The 26,331-nt window shown below is 45.4% G+C and overlaps 1 protein-coding gene across 8 annotated transcripts in view; it reads right to left on the reverse strand.

Annotated features, from left to right (window-relative positions):
• The window catches only part of LOC103550704 (protocadherin gamma-C4), a 172,275-nt gene that overhangs the window by 130,256 nt on the left and 15,688 nt on the right, over nucleotides 1–26,331 (reverse strand). Inside the window, exon 1 of one of the 8 annotated variants that reach the window (XM_070570564.1) lies at nucleotides 21,584–24,234. The exons of 4 other annotated variants lie outside the window; for them this stretch is intronic. In XM_070570564.1, coding sequence (XP_070426665.1) covers nucleotides 21,584–24,049 — 2,466 coding nt within the window. In that variant the 5' untranslated portion in view covers nucleotides 24,050–24,234. Of the gene's footprint in view, nucleotides 1–1,635; nucleotides 4,248–6,212; nucleotides 9,252–16,484; nucleotides 19,574–21,583; nucleotides 24,235–26,331 lie in introns of those variants that run through there. 3 more of the 8 variants (XM_070570576.1, XM_070570574.1, XM_070570577.1) reach the window with 3 other exon arrangements.

The following is a 26,331-nucleotide window of genomic DNA, read 5'->3' on the forward strand; positions in this document are numbered from 1 at the left end:
GATTCCTTTTTACTTCTTTAGAAAAGTTTTATTCAGTGTGCCATTGAGCCTATGTCCTTTATTTGCCTCTTAGCTATATTGAGTCCTTTAATTTAGAACATTGGAGTTCTTACTTTTCTAGGTTTTGAGATTTCATCTTTTTAATAGGATATTTATGAAAACATGCTTATTTGTACATAAGAATGCCAAGGAAACAAACAGCTCTCAATACATCTTTTCAATAAGGCCTAGTGATTCATGCAAATTATATTAGCTGTCACATGCATAAAAGACAAGGGGGCCATTTTGTTACTTGTGAGGTCTTTGAGAAAGTTTCCAGATTTTCACACTAAGAATATGGCGGCTAAATTATATCAGACAGAGTTGAAGTGGGGTTAACTATGTATTATTTATATTCTCCTATTACCATATCTAAGTTGGAGTTAAACGTTTTACAGTGACAGATTCTTGGGGTAAAATAAGTATAGTGACTGTGCAGGGAAGGGCTTAGGTTCATCACTCATGCAGAAAACACATCCAGATACTTGTCAGCAAGCAGGCAGAGAGTGCTTTCGACATTGAGACAGATATTTACTGTCATCCCCTTTATATGGAAGCAGAGAAAGAAAAACCTTATGACTGAAAAAAAAGGACATTTCAGATAGTCCATTAAATGAGGGAAACAATTTTTACTTAATGACACCTTCATAGAAAAATGAAAAAAATGAAGACTTGCTAGATCAATAACTAGGAAATTCAAAAAATAAAATTTTAAGTAAACGATGTGAATATAGGTTGCAAAATTTTTCTCCATGTACAGTTTCGCACAAGAGCAATTTGTTACTATGTATCATGAGAGAAAGACTTCACACACTTATTAAACGCATTCTTAAGAGCAGACACCGCAGATCTCAAACTTTGCCTATCTTTTTTTTTTTTTTTTTGATGAGGAAGATTTGCCCTGAGCTAACATCTGTGCTAATCTTCCTCTACTTTGTATGTGGGTCACTTCCACAGCATGGCTGGCAAGTGGTGTAGGCCCAAGCCCAGGATCCGGGCTCGTGAACCTGGGCCACCAAAGTGCAGCGCACTGAGGCCAGCCCCTTGCCATCTTTTAAAAATAGATCTGGGATCCCAAGACACTTAACTTGTACAGACATCTAGAGTGCTGGTGTTCAAGTGAATCCTACCCATGCTCTGCTGTTGACAAGCCACGACATTGAGTAAAATTCTTCCTTTCTTTGGTTCCTCATTTCCCCAAATTGATAATAGAAGAGCTCTCTTTACTCCGAAGTACTATAATTCTAAGAGGAAGTAAACTAAAATTTGAGTAATAAAGACCCTGAAGGTGAAAGGAATAGCTTAAGGTCCCAACAGTAATAAACTTTCACAGGGAAGGAATGTAAAGATGAGGAAGGAAGAGAAGTATCTTATGTAAGAAAGGCTTGTAATTATGAACAAATAAATCTCACACATCAGATAGGAAATCTACATAAAAAATTCAGTTAGATAAGATTAAGGTAATTACAGCAGAAAACTTCCTAGTTCAAACCACAAGACAATAAAAAAGAAACGGGGACTCCTACCCCAGTCAGATGATTTCTTAAGAAACATTAAAACCCAAAGTGAAAATAAGTGAATTAAATTAAAGCTCACCTTTAAAATAGTATCTGAAGCAAGTGGGACCGCAGCATCTCCATGATTTGTACTTGGTACCCCAAGGGCATCTTCGCAGAGGAGATCCCGAGGGGGAGCCATTTCCGGGGTCACATGGAGAAAATTAAACTCTGTCTTAGCTGACTGTGAGGCAACACACAGATTGTAGGAGTAGGGCAGTGTTCCCTCACTGTAATTGGAGAGAACCCCAGGTCCAGACTTGGAACTGAGACCAGGCTGAAAGCAGCCCCAGGCGTCGGGGCTGGAGGAGCGTCGCAGGCGCAGGGCAATGGCCAGAATCACCGCGAGCAGGAAGAGCACGGAGATCAAGGCCAAGGCCACCACCAGGTAAAACTGCAGCTCAGCCTGGGGCTCAGAGGGTGCAGGATGGTCGCCGAGGTCCGGCAGTGCCTCTTGTAGGCTGTCTGCGAAGACCAGGAGCAGCGTGGCGGTGGCCGAGAGGGGCGGCTGTCCCCCGTCCCGCACGGCGACCAGCAGGCGCTGGCGGGCCGCGTCCCTGTCGCCCAAAGCACGCGCCGTGCGCACCTCGCCCGTGCGCAGCCCCAGGCTGAAGAGTCCGGGCTCGCTGGCCTGCAGCACGTGGTAGGACAGCCAGGCGTTGTGTCCCGAGTCGGCGTCCACCGCCACCACCTTGGTGACCAGGTAGCCGGGCTGCGCGGCGCGCGGCACCGTGTCGAAGAGCGCCGAGCCGTCGGGCCCCAGCGCCGGGTACAGCACCCTTGGCGCGTTGTCGTTGCGGTCGCCCACCAGCACGCGCAGGCTCGCGTTGGCGCTGAGCGCGGGCGAGCCCTGGTCGCGGGCCTGCAGCGTCAGCTCGAAGGCGCGCAGCTGCTCGTGGTCGAAGGCGCGCTGCGCGAACACCACCCCGCTCTGCGCGCTCACCGACACGTAGGACGACAGCGCCCGCGGCTCTAGGTCGCTGGCCACGATGGAGTAGGAGACGCGGCCGTTGGGTCCCAGGTCGGGATCTGAGGCGCTGACTTGGGCGATGGAGGCGCCGGGCGGGTTGTTCTCGGCCACGTGGACCACGTAGGAGGCCTGGTGGAAAACTGGAGCATTGTCGTTGACATCTGCGATGTGCAGAGTGATGCTTACACTAGAGGAGAGGGGCGGCTTACCTCTGTCAGTGGCCATTATAGTGACGTTGTATTCTGGGATCTCCTCCCGGTCCAGGGCCCCCTCTGTCACTAGCTTGTAATAGTTCTTCGAGTAAGATTTCAGTAAAAACTCAGCCTTTCCTAAGATGCGGCAGTAAACTTCTCCATTTTCTCCAGAGTCTCTGTCTCTTGTTTTTATCAAGGCGATCACTGTTCCTGGTGGTGAATCCTCTGGTAACGGAGTAAACACTGAAGTCACAATCACTTCAGGTGCACAATCGTTCTCATCGAGAATTTCGACTTGGATACTGCAGTGGGCTGCTAGATCTCCAGGATCTTTTGCTTCTATACTGAGAGTGTAACTACTAGCAATTTCGAAATCAAAATCATTCTTTGTCGTGATTTTGCCTGTTCTTTTATCTAAGTTAAAAAGTTGTTTCACTTGTTCGTCCACATTATGAAAGGAGTAGGTGATCTCTGCATTGATGCCCTCATCCTGGTCAGTGGCTGTCACTCGAAGCACCGAGAAGCCTGGGGGCACGCCCTCCTGCAGGCTGACCCTGTACATGTCCTGGCTGAACACCGGGGGATTATCGTTGGCATCGGTGACTTGGATTTGGATCTCGGTGCTGCCGCTTTGGGGTGGGTCCCCACCGTCCACAGCTGTTAGGACCAGTTGATGGAAATTCTGCTCTTCTCTGTCCAGAGAATGTTTCAGAATCAACTCAGGATATTTATATCCATCTGGAGTCTGTTTCTCTGTGAGATCAAAGTGCTCATTGTCATTAAGGTAGTAACTTTGTAGTGAATTAGGACCAGCATCCGAATCCAGGGCTGGGTCTAATGGAAACGTTTTACCTGGCTTAGTGGATTCTCCAATTTTTAAATCAATCTTCCTCTGTTTGAATATCGGGGTGTTGTCATTTATATCCTGCACTATTACTGCTATATGGAAAATATTTAGTGGGTTTTCAGCGACAGTATCGAAATCCAGAATACACAGAGGCTTCTTCCCGCAAATCTGCTCTCGGTCTATTCTGTCACTCACAAGTAAGTCCCCGCTCTCAGGGTTTACAGTGAAATATTCCTTCTCCGCGCTAACCCGCAGCTTCCGGGCTGGCAAGTCCCGGACATTGAGCCCCAGATCCTTAGCGAGGTTTCCTACCACCGAGTTCTTGGCCAGTTCCTCAGGAATTGAATAGCGAATTTGGTCTGGGAGAACCCCGCGGAACAAAGACAGTAGGAAGGGCAACAATACCTGCCGCCACCGCGCCGGGCCGCTCCTCTCTGCGCTCAGCCTCATCCTCTGCCTCCCTCCACTGATGCTCTGTTCCTGGGCCGGGAGGAGGAATAAGTTCTCCGTGTATGGCTAAGTCCGGGGTAGGGTCCCTTTTCTTGCTTTTGTTTTCTGTATCCGAATCTGTACTGGCCTCCTCTGTGTGGTCGGTTTGAGCAGGAAGTTACTCCAAGAGGCTCCCAAATGCGTCGCTGATCTCTTTCTTCTTTTGACCTACAGCGACGCCCAGAGGTTTTCCCGTGAAACTGCACCAACGGCTTGTAAATGTTTTGTAAAGAACTATTTTTTATCTTTTCTTTTTTGCGTTTATAAAGGGTATTTATTTGTTTTTAAATAGGTATACATTCATTCAGTTCCAAAATCAAAAGGTAGATACGGCATATTCTATAGAGTCTTCCTCTCTGCTTTCAACAACATATTTCTCCCAGGAGAAGTGAGTGTTACATTTTTTGTGTATCATTCTGGAGATATGTTTTGTATGGTGCAACAGGTTTTTATAAATGTTCTCCCCCTTTTTAGACACAGATGGAAGTATACAATATGCCATGTTCTGCATCTTGCTTGTTTTACTTATTATATTTAGAAAATCATTTCATATCAGTACATAAAGAGGTTTCCCATTTATTTCTCATAGCCATGTAGTAGTCCATCATATGGTTATATAATAACTTATTTAACCAGAAATAATACTTTCTAAAAGAAACCCAGTGCTCAAACAAAAATATATTTTCCATGTAATATTAGCTTATAAATTATCTACTGCTCTCCTACGCATTTAAAATATGTATCACTCTGATCCTGGAATGTATTCCAAATGCCAGCATCCAAATATATTTGACAGTTTCAGGCCAACTGATATTTTCAAATTATATTTTAATGCTTCAGTATTTTAAATAATCTCTCTTCAGATATGATTTTTCTCTCAGTATTCATTTGTTATTTCCTCTTTGCTCTCTCCGTGCCCACTAAGTGTGTCAGATCACATTCTTGTTTACTCTGTGTATTGCACCACAGTTTCCCACAATGACAAAAACATTTAAAAACGAAAACTCTCCTTCTTAAGTTGAATTGAGGCATAGTCCACAATCTCTTGCTACAATTTTCAGGTGTCTAAAGGTCACTAATTTGTATAGCCCTAGACATTCATGAATTCTGAATTAACTCACAGAGCAGAATGAAAGCACAAGGAACAAAAGTGTTGCATATCCCTGGCACACAGAATATTTCCCCCTTATCAGATCACCTCAGAGCCACATCGTGACAGAGCAACCTGAGAGTAATTTGCAGGAACAAGGATGAGGCCTGCTTACTAAGCAGCATAAATCCTATCAGTTCAGAATCCAAGTTACCCAACCTTTATAAGCGGCTCCCATGATGAAAAAAGAAAGACTTTAAGTTTATTTTCCTGAGCAGTTGAGAAGGTTCTCATAACAAGGCTACAGTAGGTTATTTTAAAAATTATTAAAATTACTAATCCAACTACTTAAATATGAGTGAAATAAAATGGGAAATACTTTTGGCAATCACAGAAGTGCACCAAAGAAATCACACAAAGTCACCACTGGTACATCTCACAAACTGTGACAACAAAATATTTGAAACATACCAGTCCAGTTGAGAAGTTATCCCTGTTAAAGTTATATCTAACAGAAGATTTTCCCCAGTATTTATAAATTGCTATTGTTTAATTATAATGGAAAATACGCTTTCGATGAAAGAAAAGTAAACTTCAAGCAAAGTATGTTATGGTGTAAAAAGAAGAAATTGAAAAACACTCAGTCCAGATTCAAGAATAGCTTCATAAGACAGAATGCTTTAAGACGAATTTATACAATTCCCTTCTATTTCACAGTTTTAATCTATCTTTTCAGTAATACCTGAAAGAAAATTGCATTTAAAGAAGAAAGGTGATTAGAGGTATAAAAATTAAGAAATTGCTGCTGAAACTAAAACCAAATAAAGAGTACAAAGGATAAATAATAAATAACTTTCAGGTGCAGTAACTGTTATTGATCATTATTAAAGGATCATCAGCCCCTCCCCTTTAACACAATAAGAACACTAAAAACGAAGTGCGTTTATTTGATATATTACTATCTTATACAATTAAAGACATTTATACAGCTTTCTCCCTACGTTTCAGTGTGGCAAGGTTGACTCACCTGATGAAGATTGGGGTCTCCTTTTGTTTCAAGTAAATCCTGAGCTATCAGAAGAGGCTCGCTTTTCTCGCAGCTCTCTTGGCTGATGAGCGTGTCCGCGTAGTTGGGCTGGGGGAAGATCAGGTGACTCTTCCGCGAGTCCGCGGTATAGGAGACCTCATGGGAATAGGTCTGCAGGAAAGCGCGCACGTCGTCCACACCCACGAAGTGCGAGGCTGGCACGCCAGCCAACTCGCCTCCAGTAGCCTGGAGCAGGCGCGACATGTGCCAGCGCCGCAGTCTGAGCGCCAGCAGCACGATGACAAAGGCGAGGAAGACGCAGGAGACTGCAGCCACTGCCACCACCAGGGACAGCGTGAGGCCCGAGTCGTCAGGATCAGCTGAGGGCTTGAGGCTGCCCAGATCGGTCAGGATGTCTGGGATGCTGTCAGCCACGGCCACGGTGAGCGTGACGGTGGCCGAGAGAGGGGGCTGGCCGTGGTCCTGGACTGAGACAACCAGGCTCTGCTTGAGTGCATCTCTGTCCAGAAGGGCCCGCGCTGTGCGTACCTCACCGGTGTGCAGCCCCACCGTGAAGAGCCCTGGTTCACTGGCCTTGAGCAGGCGGTAGGACAGCCAGGCATTCTGGCCTGAGTCTCTGTCCACTGCCACCACCTTGGTCACCAGGTAGCCAGGCTCTGCAGAGCGTGGTGCCAACTCGACGCCAGTGGAACCATCGTTGGGGAGGCCAGGGTACAGGATTTCGGGTGTGTTGTCGTTCTGGTCCAAAATGAACAAACTCAGAGACACGTTGCTGCTGAGTGGAGGGTCTCCACTGTCACTGGCTGTCACCAGTAGCTGCAGGTCTCTAATTTGCTCATAGTCAAAGGAGCGCAGGGCATACAGGACCCCGGTATCAGAGTTGATGGAGACGAAGGTGGACAGCGGCGCCCCCTGGAGTGTGTCCTCAGCCAGGGAATAAGTGACTCTGGAATTCTCAATGCTGTCAGGGTCCTGAGCAGTCATGGATAAAATGGAGGCACCTCTGGGGTTGTTTTCAGGAATGTAAGCAGAGTAGGAGTCATGAGGGAAGGCAGGTGGGTTGTCATTGATGTCTGCCACCTGCAATGAGATGTGAGTTTCTGTAGACAGTGGTGGAGTTCCGTGGTCAGTGGCAGTTACCGTGATGTTATACTCTGAGACTTCTTCCCTATCTAGAGTTCTGTGTGTTAACAACTGATGATAATTTCCGTAGGTCTTTTCAAGTGTGAATGGCAGATTACCCGGAATAGAACATGTGACAAGGCCATTCTCTCCTGAATCACTGTCATGCACATTGAAAAGTGCAATTACTGCGCCTGGGGAAGAAGTTTCTTGAATAGAGCTGGTGAGAGATGTAACTGTGACTTCTGGAGCATTGTCATTTACATCCAGAACTGTCACCAGTACCTTACTTCTGGCTCGGAGACCAGGTCCGTCATGGGCTTCTACGTCTATATCATAGAATCCAGAGTCCTCATAATCTAGTTCTCCCAGTATTGTTATGTCTCCAGTCAGAGAATTCAATTGGAATAGCTGGGATATCTTATCTCTTACTTTCCGGAAAGAATATGTCACTTCTCCATTGGCTCCTTCATCTGGATCAGTGGCTTTTATGGTGAGTACCCGGGAACCGACTGGCACGTTCTCCCGAACACTCACGTGGTACTCGGGCTGAGTGAATACAGGGGCATTGTCATTGGTATCCACAAGTGTTATGTGAATTCTAGCAGAGCCAGAGTGAACTCGGTCGCCTCCGTCGAAGGCGGTGAGAACGAGGTGGTGAACCGCCTCTTCCTCGCGGTCCAAGGCGCGCTCCAGCACCAGCTCAGGGGACTTAATTCCATCGGCTCCGCTTTGCACGTCTAGGGAGAAGTGAACATTCGAGCTGAGCTGGTAACCCTGCAGGGAGTTTACCCCTACATCCGGATCAAAAGCTTCCGGAAGAGGAAATCTGGTCCCAGGATTTTCATTTTCAGCGACTTTTATTTCCCTTTGCTCTATCCCAAAGTTGGGCGCATTATCATTAACATCGATTATTTCCACTTCTACTCCAAAAATCTTCACTTTGTCCTCTAGGAGAATCTCCAGGCTTACTACACATTTTGGAGATCTGTCACAGAGCTCTTCCCGGTCTATCCTGCCCGCGGTGACCAAGCTGCCGCTTCGCGAGTTCAGAGCGAATAGCTGCGTCCTACCTCTGGAGACGATGCGGACTCCGCGCTCCGCCAGCTCCCGGGGCTCCAGCCCCAGGTCCTTGGCGATGTTGCCCACGAAAGAGCCTTTCTCCAGCTCCTCAGGCACCGAGTAGCGGATCTGTTCGGCCCCCATTTCCCACAGAGCCCCCAGGAGAAAGCAGATCCGGACCAGCCAGCTGCAGTCGGGGCGGTAAGGAGGAGCCGCCATTACAGCCCCGCTGCGGAATAGCTTGCGCCGGGGGTGTTCCCTCGGTGGGGGCTTGAGGAGCCCCAGGATCTTCCAGGTCCAAGATAATAGGCTTTCACCGTTGGATGTTGAAGCTCTCGCGGGTCCAGTTTGAAGCTTTGGTAAAGCACCAGGGCCAGTGCTTTATGATGCAGAAATCTTGTGGTTCGGATTGAATTCCTGGTTGTCTTTTTTTTCCCCCCGATTGGTGAACAGCGACACTCAGAGTCCTAACCTGTTACTGCAATCTAGTCTTGGTAAATAAAGTATCTCTTGTGTGCACCATTTCTTTTCCGCGTCCTATTTCTCCCAAAAGAATGCAAGTCAAACTCCTGTTGTTTGACTTGCAATGAAAATCTAGGAGCGACCCAAAGCTTTCTGTACAATAAGGCTTATAAAGTAATATATTTTTTTCGGAGAAAATCTGATTTTTTCTAAGAATTTTTTCTCTTTTAACTTTTTGCATATTTATTCTCAAAGCCCATTTCCAGTAGTGTATTGTGTGAGGGACACATTTATCCCTTCCAGGAACAAGGATGGACTTGAAAAATGGAAGAATAGGTAGGTGAGAAGACAGTGTCCCGGGAGTTGGAGGTCTGGGCTCCAGTCCCAACCTGTGCAGAAACAAGCTTCCTTACATGAGCTGACCCTTGAGAATCTGGGACAACTTTTCAATTCCCTTGTAAGGCAATATCTACTGTTCAAGAGCTAGTTTTAACCTCCCATCCTGTGCAAATGGGCTTGGCGAAATGTTAATAGGTTTGGGAAGAGAATTTGTTCATTATTTTTGCATATAGAAGATTCTAGGCCACAAGCTATGTCTGTGACTGTCATGTTCACAGCGAGTCCTCCAACTTTAGAACAGCATCTTTCATAGAGTATACAGTCTAATCGTTTTGCAATGTTTAATGAATGAGTCACTAATGCAATTGCAAAGCCTAAAACAATGGGTAACTCACTCTAATCTTAAAATAAGTAATAAAGATAAGAAGACAGAAAAGTTAAACTGAGGCACTCTAAAGAGAAGGCAATATTTCAGTGATCTTTTTTCACATAAGGACACATATAGAAGGCATTATTTTACTATTATTTATAAGTTTACTTTAGCTTTGATTTTAGAAATGATCAGTAAGAGGGAATATTTTAGTAGTTGGGTGTGTATAGCATTACATGTTTCTTAGTTTTCTTATTCACCAATAGAGTAATTTACTAATCTGAGAAAACTTAAGATAAAGCAGGACATAGCCAATTCTTTATATTATTCCTCACATAATAATTAGCTTCTAGAAATTACTCATAAATTTTAACTAGACACAAAAGTCCATTAACTATTTAGAGTTCTTAAATCTTCAGACTTTGGAGAGTAGATTAGTGCTTTTTTTTTTTTTTTTTTTTTTTAAAGATTGGCACCTGAGTGAACAACTGTTGCCAATCTTCTTTTTTTTCTCTGCTTTTTCTTCCCAAATCCCCCCAGTACATAGTTGCATATTTTAGTTGTGGGTCCTTCTAGTTGTGGCATGTGGGACCCCACCTCAGCGTGGGCTGATGAGCGGTGCCATGTCTGCACCCAGGATCTGAACTGGTGAAAACCTGGGCCACAGAAGGGGAGTGCTCCAACTTAACCACTCAGCCATGGGTCCAGCCCTAAAGGTGTTTTTCACAATCCTCAAAGGACTCACAAGTTTCTGGGGATTGGGAAGTAAAATGAAATGTTTTCAGAAAATTTAACTCATTTCTCAGAAACCTTAAGAAAAAGAAATATGGAAAAGGCTTTATATACAAAAATGTTCATTACATTCCTTATTATAATAGTAAAAAGGTATAAATGGCATAAAAATAAATTATTAAAAAACAGTTAAGAAAATTTTTTTAAAAGATTGGCCCTGAGCTAACATCTATTGTCAATCTTTCTTCTTCTTCTTCTTTCTTCTCCTCCTCCTTCTCTTCCTCCTCCTCCTCCTCCCAAAAGGCCCCCCAGTACATAGTTGTATATTCTAGCTGTAGGTCCTTCTAGTACTACTGCGTGGGACACTGCTCAGCATGGTTTGATAAGCCATGCTAGGTCCGTGCCCAGGATCCCAACTGGTGAAACCCTGGGCTGGCGAAGTCGAGCATGCAAACTTCATCACTTGGCCACTGGGCCAGCCCCAAGAAAACTATTCTTGAATGAGATTATGAAGTGGGAATAAAATTGACCCCAAACTAACTAGTGATTCAAATGTAAAATCTGACAGTCTGCTACATGTGATAAGGCAAAGAAGTACTGAGACCTAATTATCGGAAGGCTATATTAAAAATACATGTTGCAGCAATAAGATAAACAGATAAGATAAACAGAAAGATACATAAGATAACTAGAATGCATTTGATGAAGAGGAACATTAACTTCGACTTAGGCAGAAAGAACAGTCAATATATTTATAAAGAGCAAAGCTGGAAAAAAATAGTATCACACATCAGCTGAGAAAAGGCAGTCCTATTACTAAAGGTGATGACGTTCAAGAAAAAGCTCTCTTTAGCAAGATTTGTTGACTATACAGAAATGCCAACAGTACAGATTGAGAAGTGGTAATTAGGTAACTGCCAAGACTACCGAGCAATCACGCAACCAATCTCCACCCTTCCAATAGACCTCCTCTCCCACTACCATCATTAGAACTATAAACAACGAACAACGACCAAAAACAAAGCACAACTGAGAATAAAATACAATATATAAAATTTAAGGAGCTTTCCAGAAACTCACGTGAGAGGAAAAGGAGAAGTCATTAGCGATTTGGGGATCTTCACCGCTGGCACATACATCCATAGAAGGATCTTCACACAGGAGATCCCGAGGGGGAGCCATTTCCGGGGTCAGGTTAGGAAAATTAAATTTGGTCTTTGCTGAATGCGAGGCAACACAGAGACTGTAGGAATACGGCAGTGTTCCCTCATTGTAGTTTGTGGGAACCATTGGTCCAGACTTAGAACAGAGACCAGGCTGAAAGCAGCCCCAGGCGGCGGGGCTGGAGGAGCGTCGCAGGCGCAGGGCAATGGCCAGAATCACCGCGAGCAGGAAGAGCACGGAGATCAAGGCCAAGGCCACCACCAGGTAAAACTGCAGCTCAGCCTGGGGCTCAGAGGGTGCAGGATGGTCGCCGAGGTCCGGCAGTGCCTCTTGTAGGCTGTCTGCGAAGACCAGGAGCAGCGTGGCGGTGGCCGAGAGGGGCGGCTGTCCCCCGTCCCGCACGGCGACCAGCAGGCGCTGGCGGGCCGCGTCCCTGTCGCCCAAAGCACGCGCCGTGCGCACCTCGCCCGTGCGCAGCCCCAGGCTGAAGAGTCCGGGCTCGCTGGCCTGCAGCACGTGGTAGGACAGCCAGGCGTTGTGTCCCGAGTCGGCGTCCACCGCCACCACCTTGGTGACCAGGTAGCCGGGCTGCGCGGCGCGCGGCACCGTGTCGAAGAGCGCCGAGCCGTCGGGCCCCAGCGCCGGGTACAGCACCCTTGGCGCGTTGTCGTTGCGGTCGCCCACCAGCACGCGCAGGCTCGCGTTGGCGCTGAGCGCGGGCGAGCCCTGGTCGCGGGCCTGCAGCGTCAGCTCGAAGGCGCGCAGCTGCTCGTGGTCGAAGGCGCGCTGCGCGAACACCACCCCGCTCTGCGCGCTCACCGACACGTAGGACGACAGCGCCCGCGGCTCCAGGTCGCTGGCCACGATGGAGTAGGAGACGCGGCCGTTGGGTCCCAGGTCGGGATCTGAGGCGCTGACTTGGGCGATGGAGGCGCCGGGCGGGTTGTTCTCGGCCACGTAGACCACGTAGGAGGCCTGGTGGAAAACCGGAGCATTGTCGTTGACGTCGCCGATGTGTAGGGTGACGCTTGTACTGGAGGAGAGGGGCGGCTTACCTTTGTCTGTGGCTGTGATGGTGACATTGTACTCTGCCATCTGCTCCCGGTCTAGGGCACTGTCAATCACCAGTTTGTAATAATTCTTGGAGGTGGATTCTAATTTGAAGGGAACTTCTTCCTGAATATAGCACATCACCAGACCATTTTGCCCAGAATCCTGGTCTTGCACTTTAATGAGGGCTATTACACTTCCAAGGTCTGAGTCCTCGGGAATATGGTTAGAATAGGACATGAACGTCACCTCCGGGGCATTGTCATTCTGATCAACAATATCAATCTGAACATTACAGTGCGCCGTGTGCACTCCTCCATCCTTGGCTTCTACACCCAATATATATCTGCTTGTCTCTTCAAAGTCCAATGTACCATTGGTTGTGATGTCGCCAGTATTTGGATTGAGATTGAACAGGAGGCTGGTACTTGTTGGGGCATTGAGGAAGGCATAGGTGACCTCTGCATTAACGCCCTCGTCCTGGTCAGTAGCCATCACCCGCAGCACGGAGGTTCCCGGAGGCACGTTTTCTTGGAGGCTAACTCTGTAAGACTCCTGGCTGAACAACGGAGCATTATCATTGGCATCAGTGACCTGGATCCGGATCTGCGTGGTGCCACTTAGAGGAGGGTCCCCGCCGTCCATGGCAGTCAGGATTAAGCGGTGGGAGCTCTGCTGTTCTCTGTCCAGAGGTTTTTCCAGCAGTAATTCGGGGTATTTAGTTCCATCAGGACTTTCCTTCGTTGACAGAGAGAAGTGTTCATTGGGGTTGATAGTGTATATCTTCAGTGAGTTACTTTCTACGTCCGCATCTTGCGCAGAATCCAGGGGGAATTTTACCCCTGGTAAGGCTGACTCACAGATTTCCAAGTCAATGGCTTTTGCAATGAAATGTGGTGCATTGTCGTTAATATCTTGGATTGCAACAATCAGGTGGAAAACATTCATTGGGTTTTCAGCGACCATTTCAAATTCAAGCGCACACTCAGATTTCCTCCCGCAAATCTTCTCTCGATCTATTCTACCGCTCACTAACAAATCCCCACTCTCCGCACTCACGCTGAAAAAATCCTCTGCACTAATCCGCAATTTTCGAGCTGGCAATTCCTGAACACTGAGCCTCAGATCCTTGGCGAGGTTCCCCACCCGCGAGCCCTTGGCCAGCTCCTCGGGAACCGCGTACTGGATCTGCTGGGAGATGGCTCTGCCCAACAAAGACAACAGGAAGAGAAACAGTACCTGATTTTTCATCGTTTCAGCTTTTCTGGAGCTCCTTTGCATTTCTTGAGCCCTCTGAGAAATTTCTTTTCAAGATGTCTCTGGGATATTTAAAAAATCCAGGGTGACAGCACCCTGGACTTTTGTGATTTGGAGGTAAGACTTGTTTGTTCGGCACCTGAGGGTGCACAGGAGCGGTGCTGGCGTTCGGAGGTGCGCAGGACAAAGCAGGCGAGCACCCTGCTCCAGGCTCCTGCAGAACCGAGAGTGCTTTTCTTCCCTTTGGTCAACAGCGGCGCCCGGAGGTTGTCTGGGAAAACTGCATATTGCCCAGCTGTTTATCTTCAAAATGTAAGCTCTTGAGTCTATGTACCTTGTCTTTTTATTGGTTGAAAAGAACCAAGTATTCAAATTTTCCCTTTAAATTTGATGTTTTCTAGTTTTTCATCATCTCATCAGCGTTGTCCTAATTTTACATTCTTCTTGTTTCATTAAAATTTTTTCACAAGGCATACAGCCATTTTTTCCATTTTGGGGTCAAAAATATCTTCAACGATATCACTGTATTTATAAACACTGGCATGACTAGTATGGTTGTAACCAAATAGGTTACTGGCTTTTTATCCACATTTTAGTGGACTATGATCCTTACATTTCTGTAAATCCATAACTTCCCTTATTTAGTATTTCAACTCTCCCCATTTTATCAATTCAGTAATACTTTTCAAAGATATAGTCTCTGCAAAAAAGAGTCAAGGTCCTAGACTTATTTTAATGTATTGCTCATCTTATTAAAACATAGATAACCCCATTAAGTACAGCAGACCCTGATATTTTGTTAAAGGGATCAGTTTAGTATTTGAGCACACTATATGCCTTTATAAAGCTGAACCAAGTCTACACCATATTTATTTTGTGAAATGAGCACTTCTTTACTATATGAATATATATACACTACTCCATAATGCCAGTTCTCAGCTCCAGTCAATTTATACCACTAATAAGTAAAATGAATTTGACTTGATCACTGGTAAATCTTGGAGAGGCACTGAGAGTTCTTAGACACCACATTTTGGAACTTACTCTGTAATCCTTGAACTGGTCTTCATAACTGAAACAAACACCTTTATGTCAAATGCATTACCCAATTAGATGCCAACTCAACAATTTATTCTACTATTTTACAGTGGCAACCCATACTCATCTTACACTCCAGTCAAAACAGACTATTATCTGTCTTCCTAAGACATCCTTTCTCTTTTTTTCTCTACTTCATGCCTTTAAAGTTTCTGTTCCTTTTATTATAAACCTTCCTCCCTTTCTATTGTAATGAACTCTCGTTCATCCTTAAAGAAAATACTTTTTGTGAAAATGGGATGTCTGAGACCTTTCATTATCTATACAAGTAGATGTAAATTGTAGTACATTTGTGCTCTCTGTGCATTTTCACAACATATATGTGGGCTGTTTTATATGGGATTCTTAGAAAATTCTCTTTGAGAATCTAAAATTCCCCTGGCACTAGTCAATTAGTATTTTTTTCTCCTTACAAGGAAAGTGATACTAATATTATAAATATTTTTCCTAACAATGATATTCCAAAGTTTATGTGCTCTTTTTTTCTGTGATGTATTTGCATTTTTGAGTGAGACTACACCCTTTCTGCTTTCAGTTATTTTGTTCAGGCTCTGTTGTCTCACACTTTTGAAAGTACCCTTTCCTAAGATATTGAGGGAGAGATCTGTTCCTTTGCTTAAGATATAATGAAAAACATTTGGTTTAATTTTGGATGACTCTCTGATGTGTTTTCATGGGTGAAAACAATTTCATAAATTTCAAAATGGCCCAACAATTTCTAGCCCAAGAAAGTTGTAGGACTCCTATTCCATTGTTGGAATGGATGATCTAGAAATCTCCCACAGAGGCTGAGACATATCTCCTTACATTTATTTTTTATCCTTCTCAAAACACAAGAAATGGCACTCCAAGGCTCATAACAGTTTAGGCAATTGAACTACTTACCTTCAGTCAAAAGCCTGAAATCAATATGAACACACATACACAGACACACACACACACACTTTAGGTATCCATAATAGGGACTACAGGCCAGGTAAATTTGACCAATCTCTCTATTTTTTACCCTACAATTTTTATGTCATTGACATGAAAAGAGCGTAGCCTGGCTTGGAAGGAGTTAAGCATCATTTTACGGGAGCCTAATATACCTAGTATTTATATGTATTTTTTATTTGTATCAGTCAGGATAGACTAGGTAGGCTGGAGAAACAAACTTCAAATCACGGGGATTTAAAATGAAAAAGGTCTATTTATCACAGGTATACAGATCAGTGTTGAGTCAACCACAGGGCTCTTCTCTCATCATAGTTATTCAAGGACTCAGGTATAAAAAGCAGTCATGATTCCAAAGAGTAACTTAGAGATCTGGACATTCTCACAATGGCAACTAGAGTTTCCTCCAGGAAGAGACACACCTACTTCCATTTACAATGCGTTGGCCAGAACTAGTTACCTAAGCCCACTCAGCCATACTAGGCCAGGAAGTGCAGCTCTACCATAGGCCCAGAGAAGAGGGGGACAAATACTTAAACAACAGGACTAATGACTGCCGTATTGCTTTATTTTCAAATAAATATGGTATATTAAAGCTTTATAATAACCATACTGGAATAATTTTTCTTTATAATATTCAAAGAAAGAAGTAAACTCACCTGAAGTAGCTTGGGGTCTCCTGTTGTTTCAAGTAAATCTTCAGATACCAGGAGAGGCTCGCTTTTCTCACAGCTCTCCTGGCTGATGAGCGTGTCCGCGTAGTTGGGCTGGGGGAAGATCAGATGAGTCTCCCTCGAGTCCGAGGTGAGGGAGACCTTGTGGGAATAGGTCTGCAGGAAAGCCTGCACCCCGTCCATGCCCACAAAGTGAGAGACCGGCATGCCCGGCAACACACCTCTCGAAGCCTGGAGCAGGCGGGACCTATGCCAGTGCCGAAGTCTCAGTGCCAACAGTATGATGACAAAGGCGAGGAAGACACAGGAGACCACTGCCACAGCTACCACCAGGTACAGTGTGAGGTCTGAATCCTCTGGGTTGGCAGAGGGGCTAAAACTGTCCAGGTCGGCCAGAACATCTGGGATGCTGTCAGCCACGGCCACGGTGAGCGTGATAGTGGCTGAGAGAGGGGGCTGGCCATGGTCCTGGACTGCCACCACCAGGTTCTGCTTGAGTGCGTCTCTGTCCAGAAGGGCCCGCGCCGTGCGCACTTCGCCCGTGTGCAGCCCCACGGTGAAGAGCCCTGGCTCACTGGCCTTGAGCAGGTGGTAGGACAGCCAGGCGTTCTGGCCTGAGTCTCTGTCCACTGCCACCACCTTGGTCACCAGGTAGCCAGGCTCTGCGGAGCGGGGCGCCAGTTCCACACCAGTGGAACCATCAGTAGGGAGAGCAGGGTACAGGATTTCAGGCATGTTATCATTCTGGTCCAGTACAAACAGGCTCACGGACACATTGCTGCTGAGCTGAGGGTTCCCGCTATCACTGGCTGTCACTAGTAGCCGCAGGTCTCTAACCTGCTCAAAGTCAAAGGAGCACAGCGCATACAGGACGCCAGTGTCGGAGTTGATGGAGACGTAGGTGGAGAGAGGTGCCCCCTGGATGGTGTCCTCAATCAGTGCATAAGTGATGTGGGCATTCTCGATGCTGTCAGGGTCCTGGGCTGTAACAGAGAAGATGACAGCTCCCCTGGGGTTGTTTTCAGGAATGTAGGCCAAATAGGAGTCATGAGTGAAAGTAGGTGGGTTGTCATTGATATCTGCCACATACAGGGTGATGTGAGTGTCGGTGGACAGCGGTGGACTTCCTCCATCTGTTGCCCTCAGAGTGATGTTATACTCAGACACTTTTTCACGGTCCAGGGATCTGGCTGTCACTAAGCGGTAATATTGGTCTATTGATTTTTCTAAATTAAAGGGCATATTTCCAAGAATGAAAACTGTGACTTGCCCATTTTGCCCAGAATCCCGGTCATGCACATTGATAAGGGCAATTTCTCTTCCAGCAGTAGCCTCTTCAGGGACTGATCTTATGAGAGAAGTGATTGTAACTTCTGGGGCGTTGTCATTCATATCCAGAACTGTGACTAGAATCTTAGCTCTTGAAAGGAGACCTGGTCCATCTTGTGCTTCAATTTTAATTTCATAGAACATAGCATCCTCATAATCTAGACTTTTTAATATTGATATATCTCCAGTGACTGAGTTGAGATGAAAAATCTGAGCAATTTTCCCAGGCATTTTATCTAGTATATAGGACACTTGAGAATTGAATCCCTCATCAGGGTCAGTGGCATTCACCGTGAGCAGCCAGGTGCCCACCGGCAAGTTCTCTTGAACGCTTACTCGATACTCGGGCTGAGTAAATACTGGTGGGTTGTCATTTGCATCCAGAACTACCACTTGGATGCACAAGCTGCCAGAGTGGGCAGGGTCGCCACCATCAGAAGCAATGAGGATAAGCTGGTGAACTTTCTTTTCCTCACGGTCCAAAGCACGCTCCAGCACCAGCTCTGGGTACTTGGCACCATCAGAGAGGCTATTCACAGCCAGGGAGAAGTAGTCATTGGTGCTGAGCTCGTAGTTCTGCAGAGAGTTGACGCCCACATCTGGGTCAAATGCAGTCTTAAGTGGAAACCGAGTTCCAGGAGCTGTTAATTCACCAATTTTTATTTCCAATTCCTCTGTTACAAAATCAGGGGCATTATCATTAATATCTTTAATTTCTATTTCTACATCAAAAATTTTCAATTTGTCTTCAACCAGGATGTTAAATTTTACTAGACACTGTGTGCTCTGAGCGCAGAGCTCCTCTCGGTCTACCCTGCCGGCGGTGATCAAGCTGCCGCTTCTCTGGTTCAGAGCAAAGAGTTGCGTCCTACCTCTGGAGACGATGCGGACTCCGCGCTCCGCCAGCTCCCAGGGCTCCAGCCCCAGGTCCTTGGCGATGTTGCCTACGAAGGAGCCTTTGTCCAGCTCCTCCGGGACCGAGTAGCGGATCTGCCCAGACCCGGTCTTGCACAACGTCCCCAGAAGCGCGCACAGCAGGGCCAGTCCACCGCCGGTTCTGAATCTCAGGTAATTGGTCATATCCTTTTTGGTGAATTATTTTCTCTGCATTCGGTTCCAATTTACCACGACGGACTCCAATCTTCTTTTCTCAAGGAACTAACATTTCATGGGCCTAATTTATAGGTCACAGAGCAGGTTGACTGAGAGGCTGAGCTTTGTAGCAGCCCCGGATCTTCTGAGTCTGATTTGCTGGTTCTTCGCTTTTTGGGAACAACGAAATCGACTAGCTCTCCTGCTGCGTTTTCCTCCTTGAGTGGTCAACAGCGACGCCCAGAGGCCTAACCGTTTACTGCACCCTCTCAGACAAACCCAAATTACCATTTTAAAAGTTTACAAACACCTGAAATCCTTTTTATCAGAGGTAATGGGACTGGTGTTTAGTTCACATAATTGAATTGCTGTATGTTAAAGTTATGACGTCAAGTTACCTTCCTCGGGAAGCCATGCACTAACCTTAATGCCACCGATATTGCTTTAAACACACTGGAGTTGCTGTTTTGAAACGTTCAGACAAAAGTTTAAGAACCACACAGAAATATCAGTCATATTTACAGGTTATACCTCTTGAAGTTTGCTCTTGATAACCTGACATCTTAATTTCAATATTTGTTATTTAACTCATTCATTAAACAAAGATATAATTGGGTATTAAGACAATATCTGGGGATTTAAGTGTACAATACAGACATAGCCACTTCCTTCACTGAGCTGATGAAGATATAAAAGCAAACAAGGAGTTACAGTGCACTGAGATAACTATGATAATGAGAGAAGCCAAGAGCAACGGGAGGGCCTCCAACCTGGCCTCAGAGGTTAGCAAAGGCTTTCCCAGGAAACACGACAGGAGTGGATCAGGGAAAAAGCCTGGATGTGAGACAGAACAGCATGGCAATGCCTAGATGTGAGAGAAAATCACGGAACTTCAGGGTACTACAAGTAGTTCACTTTGCTTAAATCTAGAGCGTGAGGATGTTTTTTTGTTTTTAAAGATTTTATTTTTTCTCCCCAAAGCCCCCCGGTACATAGTTGTATATTCTTTGTTGTGGGTCCTTCTAGTTGTGGCATGTGGGATGCTGCCTCAGCGTGGTCCGATGAGCAGTGCCATGTCCGCGCCCAGGATTCGAACCAACGAAACACTGGGCCGCCTGCAGCGGAGCGCGCGAACCTAACCGCTCAGCCATGGGGCCAGCCCCTAGAGCGTGAGGATGTTTTTTAAAGACCAAAAGTGAAACTAGTAGAGATAAACTTTTAGGTTCCAGAAACCCTTTTCCTGTATTTGTTTTCTTCTTTAAGCACAGAAAGAGAAATATATTTGTCATTTCAATCATGCTGCATTGTATACCTATGCATAAGGCATTTATTCTTGTGAAGAGTTACTGTGCACACTAAAAGGAACTCTGTGTTTAATTTTCCTCAGTTCATACTTTTGTTTACTTACTTGTAAAGATGTTATAAAGTATTATTCTACAGTGAGTTCCAATTTATCTCACAGCGAATTATGTGTTAGTAATAAACACAATGGAACACATTGTCTCAGGTAAATTTCCCCTCAGATGCCCTTGAATATAATAAAGAATCACAGCAGCTTGAAAGATGATACCATTAAATACAAGATTCACTAAGTACACGATTACTTCCAAATCAAAATTAAAAAATGATCCCAGTTGCACAGAACATTAGCGTATTCTTTGTTCTCTGTTATTAAATATATAACTAATATACCAAAAGCCAACATGGGAAGAGGAATGGGGAAGGAAAACCGGTTGTGGGGGGCACTGAGGTTGGGTGAGGTGTTGGAAATGTTTTTAACAGCTGCTGAGAAAAAACTTTGAGAAGAGAGATGCATAAGGAGGATCTTTAGGGGCAATTATTTGATATGGTCTCTGAAGCCCTTGAGGATATATATTGTTTTAAGGATAAAAAGACAATATTGTTTCCAGATATGAGAAAAACAAAACATCAAAGAGAAATGTGTTTATTATAATACTGCCCATTTATTATAGAGCAAATTATAACTCAATCATTTCTTCAAGGAACACAGCTACTTTAGAGGCAAATGAGATTTTTAACTAAGCAGAGACACTGTGACATACCTTCCAAAAACATGGTAAGGCATATATATTTCTAAATTTCCATCTTTTGAATAGGGAAGGTCATGCAAATCAAGTAAAAAGAACGTCACTGCCAAACTGAAGAGAAAATACTAAGATTGAGTGAGAAGGAATCAAGCACCTAAAGTGTTTCAATATTCATAAACAACTCAAATATAAAACATAATACCTTTAAATTTTAAAGCACTTGAATAAACATAAAATTCAACCTTCATATTTTGAAGAAGGGATTGTTGACCCACGCAGATGAGATGATTCGCCCAGGGATGGGAAAGCAGGCATGAGAAACCAGATACCTCAGGTCCTAATGCAGTGCTCTTTTGATAACCTCAACATCATCTTCACCTAGTAACTCCTGATTTAGACTCATGACACAAGGATTCTAGCTCCTCTTCTCCCTTACAGAGTGTGAACACTTAGAAGTACCGAAAAATAAGTCACCATGACTCACTTCCTAAAAATTTAATATATTCACAAGGAAATATGTGAAATAGAAGAGAGATGGTAAACAGTGGAGGCAGCTAAGAGGTAATTTTACTTATTTTAGCAATAGCTGATAAATATATTGTGAAGAGAGTTTACCTGAGAAAATGTTTCTTCTCCTTTATCTTCAAGTAAAGACTGAGGTGCTGATAGAAAATCCTTTTTCTCGCAGCTCTCCTGGCTGAGAAGCGTGTCGGCGTAGTTGGGCTGGGGGAAGATCAGGTGACTCTTCCGCGAGTCCGCGGTGAGGGAGACCTCGTGGGAATAGGTCTGCAGGAAAGCGCGCACCCCGTCCACGCCCACGAAGTGAGAGGTAGGCACACCCGCCAACCGGCCTCCTGAAGCCTGGAGCAGGCGCGACATGTGCCAGCGCCGCAGTCTGAGCGCCAGCAGCACGATGACAAAGGCGAGGAAGACGCAGGAGACTGCGGCCACTGCCACCACCAGGTACAGTGTGAGGTCTGAATCGCCCGGGTTGGCAGAAGGATTGAGGCTGCCCAGGTCAGCCAAGACGTCTGGGATGCTGTCAGCCACGGCCACGGTGAGAGTCACAGTGGCTGAGAGAGGGGGCTGGCCATGGTCCTGGACGGACACCACCAGGCTCTGCTTGAGTGCATCTCTGTCCAGAAGGGCCCGTGCCGTGCGCAGCTCACCCGTGTGCAGCCCCACCGTGAAGAGCCCTGGCTCACTGGCCTTGAGCAGGCGGTAGGACAGCCAGGCGTTCTGGCCTGAGTCTTGGTCCACTGCCACCACCTTGGTCACTAGGTAGCCTGGCTCTGCGGAGCGGGGTGCCAGCTCCACGCCAGTGGAACCGTCGGTGGGGAGGGTGGGGTACAGGATCTCGGGTGTGTTATCGTTCTGGTCCAGTACAAACAGGCTCAGCGACACGTTGCTGCTGAGCGGTGGCTTCCCACTGTCCCGAGCTGTAACCCACAGCTGCAGGTGACGGAACTGCTCGTAGTCAAAGGAGTGCAGCGCATAGAGGACACCAGTGTCGGAGTTAATGGAGATGTAAGAGGATAGAGGTGCCCCCTGAAGGGTGTCCTGAGTCAAGGAATAAGTTACATGGGCACTGTCATCACTGTCGGGGTCATGGGCCTTCATGGAAATGATGGAGGTCCCTCTGGGGTTGTTTTCGGGAATGTAGGCCGAATAGGACATGTGGGGGAAGGTGGGTGGGTTGTCATTGATGTCTGCCACCTGCACCAAAACGTGAGCATCCGTGGACAGAGACGGGTTCCCTCCATCTTTAGCGGTCACAGTGATGTTGTAAGAGGAAAACTGTTCCCTATCAAGGGCGCTGGTTGTAACCAGTCGGTGGTAATTGTCCACTGACCTTTCTAACTTGAAAGGAAGATTCTCCGAGAGTGAACATGTGATAAATGCATTCTGTCCAGAGTCTCTGTCATGTACATTGAAAAGTGCAATTACGGTTCCTGGAGGAGAATCTTCAGGAACTGAGCTAGTAGCAGAGGTCATGTAAAATTCTGGGGCATTGTCATTCACATCTAGAACTGTGACAATAACCTTCGTTCTGGTCAGAAGGCCCGGACCATCCTGAGCTTCAATATCAATTTCATGGAATTTGGCTTCCTCATAATCTAGACTTTTTATGATTGTTATGTCTCCAGATGTCGACTTAAGCTCAAATACCTCTGAGGATTCTCCAGGGGTTTTCTCTTGAAAATATGCCACTTGAGCGTTGTATCCCTCATCTGCGTCAGTGGCGGTCACTGTGAGTATCCGCGTGCCTAGGGGGATATTTTCCAGAACACTTACACGGTACTCGGACTGTGTAAAAACAGGCGCGTTGTCGTTTACATCCTGGACCACCACGCGGATGCGGGAGGTGCCAGATCGGATCGGGTCGCCCCCATCGAAAGCCAGGAGAACGAGGTGGTGAACTGCCTCTTCCTCGCGGTCCAGGGCGCGCTCCAGCACCAGCTCCGGGTACTTGTTACCATCCACTCCGCTTCGCACATCCAGGGAGAAGTGGTCATTTGGGTTGAGTTCGTACTTCTGGAGGGTGTTTTCTCCTATGTCTGCATCATGCGCACTCTTAAGAGGAATCCGGAACCCTGGCGTAGTCATTTCACTGATTTTTAGCTCCAGTTCCTCTACTCCAAAGCGAGGGGCATTATCATTAATATCTCTTATTTCTACCTCTACTGAATAAATATTCAATTTATCTTCCAGGAGTATGTTAAAATTCACCAGGCACCGCATGCTCTGAGCGCAGAGCTCCTCCCGGTCTACTCTGCCCGCGGTGATCAAGCTCCCACTTCGAGAGTTCAGAGCAAAGAGTTGCGTCCTACCTCTGGAGACGATGCGGACCCCACGCCCTGCCAGCGCTACGGGCTCCAAACCCAAATCCTTGGCGATGTTGCCCACGAAGGAGCCTTTTTCCATCTCTTCTGGCACAGAATAGCGCATTTGTCCAGCTCCGGCCTCCCACAGAGCCGCCAAAAGAATGAACAGCAGGACCAGTTTTCCGCGGTGTGGCAACTTTTGCAGAGCCGCCATTTCTTCTCCTGCAGTCTTTTCTCCCGAGGCACTTTCCAGCATCCAGTGCAGGATTCCCAATCTTTATTCCTCAGGGTCTGAGGCGATCAGCATTCACAGGACCCAGGTCACTGTGGAGAGAACTAGTGGGCTGCTGGACTGAATTTCTTTGCCGCCCTGAAGCTTGCGGGCCAAATGCCCCGTCCTTTGTGTTGTGGGAGCCGTAACGTTGACAGTATGTCTCGCAGGCTTTTACTTCTTAGGTGGTCAACAGCGACGCTCAGAGGCCTAAGCAATTTCTGCACCCACTCAGGTTAAACCAAGTTGTTTCTTGTTTGTTAGCCTTGCGACTTTCAAGTTTGCTTTGAAGAATCTTACAGTTCTAAGATACCTCAGAAGTAACCTTCAAGTCCAGAGCCTTTTTCTCAGAATTAATAAGAATGGTACACACGAATGTGACTGATAATAGTTGCTAGGAAAGTATTATTGAATGCTCAAGGCATTAATCAAGGCTGCCATTTATCCTTGCTCCAAACATATTTAATCTATTTTATATTCACAGAGAGTAAGGTCAATTTAAAAGCATTAGCTACATTATTTTCTAAGGTTATATATTTTGAATTTCTGTGCTTGATGGCTTCATATTTAACTTCAAAACCTCTATGTAAATTATTGAATTATCAGACACTTAACTAGGTGACTATCATGTGCCTGACACTTTGCCTAACCCATGCTGGAGATAGAAATGGTGGATCCGATGATCACAGTCCCAGCTCTCAGGAAGCTTACAGGATAGGGGAGGACAGAGGAAAGTAAACAGAGTATTTTAATACAATATGAAAACTGCTATGCTGGTGGGAACCATTGGGCAATTGAGGAATGCACAGGAAGGGTCTCCAGCCTAGATGTGGGGGTCAGGAAAGACTTTTCCAGGACATGATTGAACTCGAATCCTAAAGGATGGGATTGGATCAGGAAAGAGGCTAGAGTAGTGTTCTAGAACCTCAATACCTGTGCTTGGAGGGGGGAGGCAGGATGGAACACTAAAGAGACTAAAGGTGGTTTCTTCTTTGTCCTCTTTTGTTTTGGCTATCAGAGGTCCTTTGATATACCACATGAATTTTAGGATGGACTTTTTCTATTTTTGCAAAAATAAAATGTCATTGGGATTTCAATAGGGATTGCATTGAACCTGTAGATTGCTTTGGGTAGTTCTATAAATGTCTGATGGATACTCTTTATCAAGTTAAGGAAGTTTCCTTCAATTCTCAGTTTGCTAAGAAATTTTAATCACGTGTTGAATATTCTCAAGGCTCTATTATGCCTCTTTTGAAATGAACATATGGCTTTTATTTTTAATCTCTTAATATGGAGTTTTACATTATTAGATTTTCTTATATTGAAATATTCTTGCATCCCTGAAATAAGCCCTACTTAGTCATAAGCTATAAATATTATTTTAAAATATATAGCAAATAGGATTTGGTGATATCTTAATTAAGACTTTGAATCAATATTCTTAAGTGAAATTGCCCACTTCTGGTCTCACTTCAGTCTGTTTGCCTTTTGGCTTCTTCCCTGTTGAACTTTTTTCATTTTTACTCTTATCTATTCTTCTAGAAGAATACTGATGAAATACTTACTGGAAACAATTGATAGAAACTCATATTTTCTAGTAGAGCTTCTAGTTTGTTTTTTAAAACTTTTTCATCAACAGTGTTTTGATGCTTTTGCTGTCTCTCTCTCTTTTCTTTTTTTGCAGGGGAAGATTCACCCTAAGCTAACATCTGTGGCCAATCTTCCTCCTTTTTCTTCCTTTTCTTTCCCCCTAAAGCCCCAGTACATAGTTGTGTATAGCTGTAAGTTCTTCTGGTTCTTCTTTGTGAGCCGCTGCAATAGCATGGCAACTGACAGAGGAGTCGTGTGGTTCCGTGCCCAGGAACTGGACCCAGGCCACCAAAGCAGAGCACGCTGAACTTTAACCGCCAGGCCATCAGGGCTGGCTCTGTTTTGATGCTTTCAAGTCTCATTAAATAACTGTTCAACATCCCTTACTGCGGTCCTCTAAAGATTTATCTCCACTTCTTTGTCTGACAATATCTGGTTTCACGCTGTATATTATTTCCCTCTTATGTTTCTTGCTTCGTATCAAGTTGTTCTATTTTTTCTCAGTCTCTCTTGCTTTTCCTTCTCTTTCTCCTTTTCCAGGTTGTTTTTGATCAGAATTTTGGGTTTTCTTTTAGGATCTTTACACAAAGAATTTTAGTCATGCCAAGTGCCAGCACTGTATTTGATAAAATTTTCATTTTCTCCCCACTGGTTTCAGTATGACTTTTACCATCTGC

This window comes from Equus przewalskii, chromosome 13 (assembly GCF_037783145.1).
Source record: "Equus przewalskii isolate Varuska chromosome 13, EquPr2, whole genome shotgun sequence".
In the NCBI taxonomy this organism is placed as follows: Eukaryota; Metazoa; Chordata; class Mammalia; order Perissodactyla; family Equidae; genus Equus; species Equus przewalskii.